The sequence below is a fragment of the Lagenorhynchus albirostris genome, chromosome 11, assembly GCF_949774975.1.
Source record: "Lagenorhynchus albirostris chromosome 11, mLagAlb1.1, whole genome shotgun sequence".
Classification (NCBI taxonomy): domain Eukaryota; kingdom Metazoa; phylum Chordata; class Mammalia; order Artiodactyla; family Delphinidae; genus Lagenorhynchus; species Lagenorhynchus albirostris.
This window is the reverse complement of record NC_083105.1, coordinates 24,726,019-24,739,052: the sequence shown is the minus strand read 5'-3', so window position 1 is coordinate 24,739,052 and position 13,034 is coordinate 24,726,019. Positions and strand designations below refer to the sequence as shown.

The following is a 13,034-nucleotide window of genomic DNA, read 5'->3' as shown; positions in this document are numbered from 1 at the left end:
ACATAAAGCTACTTCAGAGCATGGTTATAGTTTCCTAGTAAATTTATCACAGCAGGCTCTGATAACAGTTTTGTAAAAAGAATAAAAAAATAGAAAATTAGAGATCAACTTTATTCAGAAGTATATAGAATAAAAATAAAACACTAGCTTATAAATTTAGCAGTGAGAATATAGATTTTGTTCTCAATATATAGTAGGAAATCTAAATATAATTATCATTAGTAGTCCAAGGAGTCTTTTATAGGTGCTAAAAAGTCATGTGGTGATGTTCAGCAGCAATTCCTGGCAAATTAGGATTAAAAGATTTTCTGTTAAAATATGCAGTACAACAAAGAAACCTGTTATTCCTTCTATCATTTAAAATTGTTCTGAAAGTTCTTGGCAGCACATTAAAATAAGAAATAGAAATTAGGATTAGAATTTATGTGATTATCACATAATACATAAATGTTTATCTCAAAAATGTTTATCAAGTGAAATCCACAGTGAAGTACTCTGAAAATAGAGAGGAAAGATTGATATCTGCAAATAATTATTATTTTTTTAACTTAATTAACTGAAAACTATCAGAGTTAATAATAGAATTCCATAGGATGGGTAGATGCAAAATCAACGCTTTGCTGTATCAACTAGAAAATACAATGGAAAAATGATCCCATTTCTGTGAACTACAGGATTAAGTTTATCAGGAATTGTGAGGGGATTTAGGCTAATATAAAGAAGACCAAACATCTTTACTAAGAGGTATGGAAAAAAATGGCTTGAATAAATGGAGAGACATGGTACATTACTTGATAAGCAGATGGAATATTGTGAAGATTTCTGTTATTCTCAAATTAATTTGTTGGTTTAATGCAATTCCAGTCAGATTAGTTTGTATGGAATGGGCTAGAGTAATGAAAAATATTTTAAAAATAAAAAAGCATGAATGAGAGCCTTGTGCTGTCAGATAAAGAATAACAGATTTGTGTTTGTGAAATAATAGGCAGACAGTCATATAGCAGGGTGGTGTTGTACCTAGCAAGTACTTACCAGAGGAAATATAGATTTTAGGAAATATATAAATTTCAAGGAAAATAGGTAGTAAGTACCAATAGAGGGAGGGATAATAAGCGACCTTACAGTATTCGGAGAAGGGGACAGGTTACCACAGAGGTCGATGGCAGATTAAAAAAAACAAGGTTGAGAATCCTTACAGGTGATTGGGGGGAAGGGAGAACATTTAGTACTGTCCGCCCTTGGCATCCACTCTGCATCCAGGCATTCAGCCAACCATGGATTGGAAATATTCGAAAAAAAAGTTCCAAAAAGTAAAACTTGAATTTGCTGCACTCCCGTCAACTATGTACATAGCATTTACATTGTATTTACAACTATTTATATAGAATTTACATTGTATTTAATTTATTTATTCCAAAGAAATTCAGGCTAAATGCTTTCATGATTAAAAGGTATCATTCTTTTTTTTAAATATCTTTATTGGAGTATAATTTCTTTACAATGTTGTGTTAGTTTCTGCTGTATAACAAACTGAATCAGCTATATGTATGCATATATCCCTATATACCCTCCCTCTTGCATCTCCCTCCCACCCTCCTTATCTTATCCCTCTAGGTGGTCACAGAGCAGGGAGCTGATCTCCCTGTGCTATGCGCTGCTTCCCATCAGCTATCTCTTTTACATTTGGTAGTGTATATATGTCCATGCCACTCTCTCACTTCATCCCAGCTTACCCTTCCTCCTCCCCGTGTCCTCAAGTCCATTCTCTATGTCTGCATCTTTATTCCTGTCCTCCACTTAGGTTCTTCAGAACCTTTTTTTTTTAATTTTAGATTTCATATATATGTATTAGCATACAGTGTTTGTTTTTCTCTTTCTGATTTACTTCACTCTGTATGACAGACTCAAGATCCATCCACCTCACTACAAATAACTTCGTTTCTTTTTATGGCTGAGTAATATCCCATTGTATATATGTGCCACATCTTCTTTAGCCATTCATCTGTCGATGGACACTTAGGTTGCTTCCATGTCCTGGCTGTTCTAAATAGTGCTGCAGTGAACACTGTGGTACATGATTCTTTTTGAATTATGTTTTTCTCAGGGTATATGCCCGGTAGTGGGATTGCTGGGTCATACAGTAGTTCTATTTTTAGATTTTTAAGGAACCTCCATACTGTTCTCCGTAGTAGCTGTAACAATTTACATTCCTACCAACAGTGCAAGAGGGTTCCCTTTTCTCCACACCCTCTCCAGCATTTATCGTTTGTAGATTTATTGATGATGGCCAATCTGACCAGTGTGAGATGATACCTCATTGTAGTTTTGATTTGCATTTCTCTAATGATTAGTGATGTTGAGTATCCTTTCATGTGTTTGTTAGCAATCTGTATATCTTCTTTAGAGAAACGTCTGTTTAGGTCTTTTGCCCATTTTTGGATTGGGTTTTTGTTTTTTTGATATTGAGCTGCATGGGCTGCTTGTATATTCTGGAGATTAATCCTTTGTCAGTTACTTCACTGGCAAATGTTTTCTCCCATTTGGAAGGTTATCTTTTCACCTTGTTTATGGTTTCCTTTGATGTGCAAAAGCTTTTAAGTTTCATTAGGTCCCATTTGTTTATTACTGTTTCTATTTCCATTTCTCTAGGAGGTGGGTCAAAAAGGATATTGCTGTGATGTATGTCATAGAGTGTTCTGCCTATGTTTTCCTCTAAGAGTTTTATAGTGTCTGGCCTTACATTTAGGTCTTTAATCCATTTTGAGTTTATTTTTGTGTATGGAGTTAGGGAGTGTTCTAATTTCATTCTTTTACATGTAGCTGTCCAGTTTTCCCAGCACCACTTATTGAAGAGGCTGTCTTTTCTCTCTTGTATATTCTTGCCTCCTTTATCAAAGATAAGGTGACCATATGTGCATGGGTTTATCTCTGGGCTTTCTATCCTGTTCCATTGATCTATATTTCTCTTTCTGTGCCAGTACCATACTGTCTTGATTACGGTAGCTTTGAAGTATAGTCTGAAGTCCAGGAGCCTGATTCCTCCAGCTCTGTTTTTCTTTCTCAAGATTGCTTTGGCTGTTCGGGGTCTTTTGTGTTTCCATACAAATTGTGAAATTTTTTGTTCTAATTCTGTGAAAAATGCCATTGGTAGTTTGATACGGATGGCCCTGAATCTGTAGATTGCTTTGGGTAGTATAGTCATTTTCACAACATTGATTCTTCCAATCCAAGAACATGTATCATCTGTTTGTATCATCTTTAATTTCTTTAATCAGTGTCTTAACAGTTTTCTGCATACAAGTCTTTTGTCTCCTTAGGTAGGTTTATTCCTAGATACTTTATTCTTTTTGTTGCAATGGTAAATGGGAGAGTTTCCTTAATTTCCCTTTCAGATTTTTCATCATTAGTGTATAGGAATGCCAGAGATTTCTGTGCATTAATTTTGTATCCTGCTACTTTACCAAATTCATTGATTAGCTCTAGTAGTTTTCTGGTAGCATCTTTAGGATTCCCTATGTGTAGTGTCATGTAATCTGCAAACAGTGACAGCTTTACTTCATCTTTTCCAATTTGGAATCCTTTTATTTCCTTTTCTTCTGTGACTGCTGTGGCTAAAACTTCCAAAACTATATTTAATAATAGTGGTGAGAGTGGGCAATCTTGTCTTGTTCCTGTTCTTAGTGGAAATGGTTTCAGTTTTTCACCATTGAGAATGATATTGGCTGTGGGTTTGTCATACATGGCCTTATTATGTTGAGGTAAGTTCCCTCTATGCCTACTTTCTGTGGGGTTTTTATCGTAAATGGGTGTTGAATTTTGTCAAAAGCCTTTTCTGTATCTATTGATATTATCATATGGTTTTTCTCCTTCAATTTGTTAATATGGTGTATCACATCCATTGATTTGCATATATTGAAGAATCCTTGCATTCCTGGGATTAATCCTGTTTGATCATGGTGTATGATCCTTTTAATGTACTGTTGGATTCTGTTTGCTAGTATTTTGTTGAGGATTTTTGCATCTATGTTTATCAGTGATATTGGCCTGTAGTTTCATTTTTTTGTGACACCTTTGTCTGGTTTTGGTATCAGGGTGATGGTGACCTCGTAGAATGAGTTTGGGAGTGTTCCTCCCTCTGCAATATTTTGGAAGAGTTTGAGAAGGATGGGTGTCAGCTCTTCTCTAGATGTTTGATGGAATTTGCCTGTGAAGCCATCTGGTCCTGGGCTTTTGTTTGTTGGAAGATTTTTAATCACATTTTCAGTTTCATTGCTTTATGATTGGTCTGTTTATATTTTCTATTTCTTCCTGGTTCAGTCTCAGAAGGTTGTACTTTTCTAAGAATTTGTCCATTTCTTCCAGGTTGTCCATTTTATTGGCATATAGTTGCTTGTAGTAATCTCTCATGATCCTTTGTATTTCTGCAGTGTCAGTTGTTACCTCTCCTTTTTCATTTCTAATTCTGTTGATTTGAGTCTTTTTCCTTTTCATCTTGATGAGTCTGGCTAATGGTTTATCAATTTTGTTGATCTTCTCAAAGAACCAGCTTTTAGTTTTATTGATCTTTGCTATTGTTTCCTTAATTTCTTTTTCATTTATTTCTGATCTGATCTATATGATTTCTTTCCTTCTGCTAACTCTGGGGGATTTTTTGTTCTTCTTTCTCTAATTGCTTTAGCTATAAGGTTAGGTTGTGTATTTGAGGTGTTTCTTGTTTCTTGAAGTAGGATTGTATTGCTATAAACTACCCTCTTAGACTGCTTTTCCTGCATCCCGTAGGTTTTGGGTCATTGTGTTTTCATTGTCATTTGTTTCTAGGTATTTTTTGTTTTCCTCTTTGATTTCTTGAGTGATCTCTTGGTTATTTAGTAGTGTATTGTTTAGCAAGCCTCCGTGTGTTTGTATTTTTTACACCTTTTTTCCTGTAATTGATATCTAGTCTCATAGCGTTGTGGTCAGAAGAGATACTTGATACAATTTGAATTTTCTTAAATTTACCAAGGCTTGATTTGTGACCTAAAATATGATCTATCATGGAGAATGTTCCATGAGCACTTGAGAAGAAAGTGTATTCTATTGTTTTTGCATGGACTGTCCTATAAATATCAATTAAGTCCATCTTGTTTAATGTGTCATTTAAAGCTTGTGTTTCCTTATTTATTTTCATTTTGGATGATCAGTCCATTGGTGAAAGTGAGGTGTTAAAGTCCCCTACTATGGTTGAGTTACTGTCCATTTCCCCTTTTATGATGGCTATTAGCATTTGCCTTATGTATTGAGGTGCTTCTATGTTGGGTGCATAAATATTTACAATTGTTATATCTTCTTCTTGGATTGATCCCATGATCATTATGTAGTGTCCTTCTTTGTCTCTTGTAATAGTCTTTATTTTAAAGTCTGTTTTGTCTGATATGAGAATTGCTACTCCAGCTTTCTTTTGATTTTCATTTGCATAGAATATCTTTTTCCATCCCCTCACTTTCAGTCTGTATGTGTCCCTAGGTCTGAAGTGGGTCTCTTGTAGACAGCATATACACGGGTCTTGTTTTTGTATCCATTCAGCCTGTCTATGTCTTTTATTTATTTATTTATTTTATTTTATTTTCGGTACGCGGGCCTCTCACTGTTGTGGCCTCTCCCATTGCGGAGCACAGGCTCCGGATGTGCAGGCTCAGCAGCCATGGCTCACGGGCCGAGCCGCTCTGCGGCATGTGGGATCTTCCCGGACCGGGGCACAAACCCGTGTCCCCTGCATCGGCAGGCGGACTCTCAATCACTGCGCCACCAGGGAAGCCCTGTCTATGTCTTTTGGTTGGAGCATTTATTCCATTTACATTTAAGGTAATTATTAATATATATGTTCCTGTTACCATTTTCTTAATTGTTTTGGGTTTGTTATTGTAGGTCTTTGCCTTCTCTTGTGTTTCCTGCCTAGAGAAGTTCCTGTAGCATTTGTTGTAAAGCTGGTTCGGTGGTGCTGAATTCTCTTAGCTTTTGCTTGTCTGTAAAGGTTTTAATTTCTCCGTCAAATCTGAATGAGATCTTTGCTGGGTAGAGTAATCTTGGTTGTAGGTTTTTCCCTTTCATCACTTTAAATATGTCCTGCCAGTCCCTTCTGGCTTGCAGAGTTTCTGCTGAAAGATCAGCAGTTAACCTTACGGGGATTCCCTTGTATGTTATTTGTTGCTTTTCCCTTGCTGCTTTTAATATTTTTTCTTTGTATTTAATTTTTGATAGTTTGATTAATATGTGTCTTGGTGTGTTTCTCCTGGATTTATCATGTATGGGACTCTCTGCACTTCCTGGATTTGATTGACTATTTCCTTTCCCATATTAGGGAAGTTTTCAACTATAATTTCCTCAAATATGTTCTCAGTCCCTTTCTTTTCCTCTTCTTCTTCTGGGACCCGTATAATTTGAATGTTGGTGCATTTAATATTTGCCCAGGGGTCTCTGAGACTGCCCTCAATTCTTTTCATTCTTTCTTCTTTCTTCTGCTCTGTGGTAGTTATTTCTACTATTTTATCTTCCAGGTCACTTATTCGTTCTTCTGCCTCAGTTATTCTGCTATTGATTCCTTCTAGAGAATTTTTAACTTCATTTATTGTGTTGTTCATCATTGTTTGTTTGCTCTTTAGTTCTTCTAGGTCCTTGTTAAATGTTTCTTGTATTTTCCCCATTCTACTTCCAAGATTTTGAATCATCTTTACTATCATTACTCTGAATTCTTTTTCAGGTAGACTGCCTATTTCCTCTTCATTTGTTTGGTCTGGTGGGTTTTTACTTTGCTCCTTCATCTGCTGCATATTTCTTTGTCTTCTCATTTTGCTTAACTTACTCTGTGTTTGGGGTCTCCTTTTCACAGGCTGCAGGTTCGTAGTTCCCATTGTTTTTGGTGTCTTCCCCCAGCGGGTAAGGTTATTTCAGTGGGTTGTGTAGGCTTCCTGGTAGAGGGTACTGGTGCCTGTGTTCTGGTGAATGAGGCTGGATCTTGTGTTTCTGGTGTCAGGACCGCGTCCGGTGGTGTGTTTTGGGGTGTCTGTGAACTTACTATGATTTTAGGCAGCCTCTCTGCTAATGGGTGGGTTTGTGTTCCTGTCTTGCTAGTTGTTTGGCATGGGCTGTCAGCACTGGAGCTTGCTGGCCATTGAGTGGGGCTGGGTCTTAGCACTGAGACGGAGGTCCCCGGGAGAGCTCTCACCAGTTGATAGTATGTGGGGCTGGGAGGTCTCTGGTGGTCCAGTGTACTGAACTCGGCTCTCCCACCTCATAGGCGCAGGCCTGACACCTGGCCAGAGCATCAGAGCCCTGTCAGCCACAAGGCTCAGTAGAAAAGGGAGAAAGAAAAGAAAGAAAAAATAAAATAAAATAAATAATGTTATTAATGTAAAAAAAAAAGAAAAATATTATTAAAATAAAAAGATTTAAAAAGTAAGTTTAAAAAAAGAAGAGCGTAACTATACCAATAAGCAAATCCACCAATGATAACAAATGCTAAAAACTGTACTAAGATCAACATAAAAATCAGAAACTAGTCAGTCACATACAGCAACCCCAAGTCTACAGTTGCTCCCAGAATCCACTGCCTCAGTTTTGGGATGGTTCATTTTCTATTCAGGTATTCCACAGATACAGGGTCCATCAAGTTGATTGTGGAGATTTAATCTGCTGCTCCTGAGGCTGCTGGGAGAAATTTCCCTTTCTCTTCTTTGTTCGCACAGCTCCTGGGGTTCAGCTTTGGATTTGGCCCCGCCTCTGCATGTAGGTCGTCTTCTGGCGTGGGTTCGCGCCCAGACAGGAGGGTGTTAAAGGAGCAGCTGATTAGGGAGCTCCACCCAGGCCAGGGGGATAGAGGGGTATGGAATGTGGGATGAGCCTGTGGCGGCAGAGGCCAGCGTGACGTTGCAACAGCCTGAGGCGTGCCGTGTGTTCTCCCTGGGAAGTTGTCCCTGGATCACGGGACACTGGCAGTGGCGGGCTGCACAGGCTCCCGGGAGGGGAGGTGGGGACAGTGACCTGTGCTTGCACAAAGGATTCTTGGTGGCGGCAGCAGCAGCCTTAGCATTTCATGCCCATCTCTGGGGTCCACGCTGATAGCCGCGGCTTGCACCCATCTCTGAAGCTCTTTTACGCCGTGCTTTGAATCTCCTCTCCTCACACACTCAGAAACAATGGTCTGTTGCCTCTTAGGCAGTTCCAGACTTTTTCCTGGACTCCCTCCCTGCCAATTGTGGCGCACTAGCCCCCTTCAGGCTGTGTTTACGCAGCCAACCCCAGTCCTCTCCCTGGGATCTGACCTCTGAAGCCTACGTTGTATTTTAAATAATCTAGAGATGATTTAAAGTATATAGGAGGATGTGTGTAGGTTATATGAAAGTACTGTGCCATTTTATATAAAAGACTTGAGCATCCTTGGCTTTTGGTATCTGAGGGGGTCCTGGAACCAAGCCCCTGCAGTTACCAAGGGATGAATGTAGTCTAAATAGATAGATGTAAAATGCTTAACTCTTGTTAATATCCAGAAGTTGATAGTGGCTGGGAGCTTGCACTTGATGGAACTAAAAGGACTGAAGTCTGTTGGAAGCAAAGTAGTTTGTCTAGGGTCACTCTTATGTAGTTATTTTCTCAGTTTTAAAGGGGAGTGTTCACGTTTTAGTTTCAGTTCAATTCTATTCCTCCTAGATCATACTTCAGCTCTCATCACATTTTTATGGTGTGATTTACATTTTGCTCTTTTGAGAGACTAGCTATTCGTTGACGACCAGGAGTATCATAGTCTCATTTATGCGTGGGACATAACCAATTTTGGGTATTCTAGCATAATTTCAGTGGCAATACTCATTAACGGTTTATTACTTTGGGGTAGTTTTATAAATTCTTGTAGATCCTTTTAACTGACTTTATCTTTTTGTATTAGGAGGAATGAGTCCCTACTTGGAATAAAAAAAATGAAACATAAGGACAATACTTTGTGTAAAAAGGTCATCAAACCTATGAAGAAGTTCAAAGCTGCAGTAGTGGAGATTTTAGGAGTAAGTTTCATATAAATTTTGAATTTTAAGTTAATGAACTTAAGAGATGCATGCATCTAGAGATGGTTGGCTATACTATAATTTAGTATAATGTGAAACAGAAGAGAATACCAACAATCATAATTTTATAATTATGCAATATATTTTAATTCTTATCACAAGGATATTTTTATAACCATTTTTTTTGTCTACAGGGGTACTTCTTTTACTTTTGTTAATAATTTTAATTGAGGGACATAAACCACGATTTTAATGTGAAAAGATAAGCATTAGAGTACAAGTAAATTATAGTATTGTGTTAAGATTTTAAGTTGGATTTGTAACATTTTTGTTATCTCCCATGTTAAGACTACAGAAGTGAAGCCCAGACAGAGATCTAAAAAAAAGGAAACTCTAAGAGAGTTTTTGAATAAGAATCCTTTTATTTCTGAAATGGCGGAGCAAGAAAGGTATTGATTGATTAATTAATTAAATTTTTACTTGAGGGTTACTATGTGTTGTGCATTATTTTAGGCACCAGGGATACATTGGTAGAGTAGACAGATAAGATCACTGCCATCAGGGAGCTTACATACTAATAAAAGGAACACAAAATAAAGACACAAATAAACAATTTATTTTTTTATTTTTTATTTATTATTTATTTATTTATTATTGGGGTATAGTTGTTTTACAATGTTGTGTTAGTTTCTACTGTACAGTGAAGTGAAGTAAAATTCCCTGTGCTATACAGCAGGTTCTCATGAGTTATCTGTTTTATACATATTAGTGTATACATGTCAATCCCAGTCTCCCAATTCATCCCACCCCCTCTTCCCCCCTTGGTGTCCATATGTTTGTTCTCTACATCTGTGTCTCTATTTCTGCCTTGCAAACTGGTTCATCTGTACCATTTTTCTAGATTCCACATATGTGTGTTAATATACAATATTTGTTTTTCTGACTTACTTCACTCTGTATGACAGTCTCTAGGTCTATCCAAGTCTCTACAAATGACCCAATTTCATTCCTTTTTATGGCCGAGTAATATCTCATTGTATATATGTACCATATATTCTTTATCCATTCATCTGTCAATGGACATTTAGGTTGCTTCCATGATCTGGCTATTGTAAATAGTGCTGCAGTGAACATTGTGGTACATGACTCTTTGAATTATGGTTTTCTCTGGGTATATGCCCAGTAGTGGGATTACTGGGTCATATGGTAGTTCTATTTTTAGTTTTTTAAGGAACCTCCATATTATTCTCCATAGTGGCTGTATCAATTTACATTCCCACCAACAGTGCAAGAGGGTTCCCTTTTCTCCACACCTTCTCCAGCATTTATTGGTTGTAGATTTTCTGATGATGCCCATTCTAACCGTTGTGAGATGATACCTCACTGTAGTTTTGATTTGCATTTCTCTAATAATTAGTGATGTTGAGCATCTTTTCATGTACCTCTTGGCCATCTGTATGTCTTCTTTGGAGAAATGTCTATTTAGGTCGTCTGCCCATTTTTTTTTTTTTTTTTTTTGCGGTACGCGGGCCTCTCACTGTTGTGGCCTCTCCCGCTGCGGAGCACAGGCTCCGGACGCGCAGGCTCAGCGGCCATGGCTCATGGGCCCAGCCGCTCCGCGGCACGTGGGATCCTCCCGGACCAGGGCACGAGCCCGTGTCCCCTGCATCGGCAGGCGAACTCTCAACCACTGCGCCACCAGGGAAGCCCCCATTTTTTGATTGGGTTGCTTTTTTTGATATTGAGCTGCATGAGCTGTTTGTATATTTTGTCCATTGATTCGTTTGCAAATATTTTCTCCCATTCTGAGGGTTGTCTTTTTGTCTTGTTTATGGTTTCCTTTGTTGTGCAAAAGAAACAAGACAATTTAGATTTTTGATAAATTTTATAAAATAAATGAACAGGATGATATACTATAGAGTAACTGGCCTGGAGTGGAGATGGTGATAGCAGTAATTTAGATAAGAGTGGCCAGGAGATTAAACTGGTAAATTACTTTTAATTATTGGCAGATAATGTTCTTGTTTATAAAACTTAAACCATAAAACTCATCATGGTGTGTTTAGCTTTTATTGTCACAAGTACACATTTATGATTCTCATACATTCTTTATATACCTTACCTTCATTATGTAATGCTTTCCTTTACCTGTTTAGTGATTTTGATCTTAATTTTCAACATACAAATATTAATTAAACCACTCTTCTTTTTGTTTGCATTTGCCTACGTTCTGTTTGATTATCCCTTCATTTTCTTTATTTAAATTATGACATATTTTAGATGAGTATGGAGAATAATATAACAAATGAACATGTACCCAATATGCAGCATACCATATAAAGTGTTTGGGATGCATTTCTGTCCCCCTCTATCCCAGAAGTAATACAATCCAAAATTTGGCATTTATCGTGCTTATAAGTGACTTTATACTTCAATTATGTATGTATATGCCCCAAAATAACATACAGTATTAATTTTTACAAATTTTTTTGCCAGTTTGCTCTTATTCCTCACTATTATGTTTGTGAGATTTTTTTCATGTTGATTATACACAAGTCTAGTCCAACTTTCCATTATGTAAACAGTGCTACAAAGGACAGTCTTATATATATCTCCATATGCACATGTGAGAGTTTCTGGGGTAAATACACAGGAGTGTAGTTCTCAGGATATGGGCATTTTAACATTTCTAGATATTGCTAAATCGCTTTAAAATTTTCATCAGTGTTGTGTCAAGTTTCTCTTAGTCAGCATCTTCCCTGACACTTAATATTAATATCAAATTTTCAAATTTTTGTGGACCTATGAGCTGTGAAATTTTCTCTCCTTGTTATTTTAATTTCTATTTCTTTGATTACTAATGAGGTTAGGCAGCTTTTCATGTTTTTTTAAAACCCTAGGGTTTTTCTGTTCTCAAGACTGCTTGTTTAGATCCTTTGTGCATTTGCAACTTTTGTTTTCTCATTTATTTTTAGAAGTTTGGATACTAATGCTTTTCCCAGTTTGAGGCTCATCCATTTACATTTTAAAAGTCATCTATTTTTTATTCATTCATTCATCTATTTATTTATTTATTTATTTTTGGCTGCATTGGGTCTTTGTTGCTGCACGCAGGCTTTCCCTAGTTGGGCGAGCAGGGCTACTCTTCATTGTGGTGTGTGGCTTCTCATTGCGGTGGCTTCCCTTGTTGCAGAGCACGGACTCTAGGCATGCGGGCTTCAGTAGTTGTGGCTTGTGGGCTCTGCTCTCAGTAGTTGTGGCACACGGGCTTATCTGCTCCACGGCATGAGAGATCTTCCTAGACCAGGGTTTGAACCTATGTCCCCTGCATTGGCAGGCGGTTTCTTAACCACTGTGCCACCAAGGAAGACCCTGAAAGTCATCTTTTTTTAAATCAAAAGCTATAACTGTTAATTGGGTCAAATGTATCAACATTTCTCTTTATCATTTTTGAAATTCTTCTCCGAGGTAGTAAGGTATTTTCTTCATCAATTTAAATGTTTGATTTTACAATTAGGAATTGCATCCAACTCTAATCAATTTTTATGAATGGTGAGAGGAAGAATCCCTCTCCCCCTCTTTTTTAGTTTCATTATAGTTTCATTATACCCGATTGACTAGCTCCCTTTATTGAGTAGTCTGTTCTGTCATCACTGTCACTTTTTGTCATTTAGCAAGTTGTCTTATATGTAGTTTTGGAATCTTTTTCCTGTCCCATTACTCTGTCTATCCCTGAGTCAATATCACACTATCATACTTTGTTTGGTTTTAAATTAAGTTTTATTGTCTTGATAGGACAAGTCTCTCCAGGATGTTCTTTTCCTTCATGCACGTCTTAGATATTCTTCCACAAAATAGTTTGGAATAGCTGTGAGTAATAAAAAGAAATAACAACTTGTGATTTTGATGGAGATAGAATTGAATATATGGATTGGTTTGAAAAGTTATTGTTTTAAACAACATTGAATCTTTCTATTAGTAGACAGACCACATACTTAGATC

At 37.3% G+C, this 13,034-nt stretch overlaps 1 protein-coding gene across 2 annotated transcripts in view; it reads left to right on the top strand.

The window, feature by feature from the left end:
- CFAP54 (cilia and flagella associated protein 54) overlaps positions 1 to 13,034 on the top strand; it is a 301,163-nt gene that overhangs the window by 121,898 nt on the left and 166,231 nt on the right. For both annotated transcript variants that reach the window (XM_060164794.1, XM_060164793.1), the window contains exons 31-32: positions 8,918 to 9,032; positions 9,381 to 9,481. In XM_060164794.1, coding sequence (XP_060020777.1) covers positions 8,918 to 9,032; positions 9,381 to 9,481 — 216 coding nt within the window. The remainder of the gene's footprint in view (positions 1 to 8,917; positions 9,033 to 9,380; positions 9,482 to 13,034) is intronic.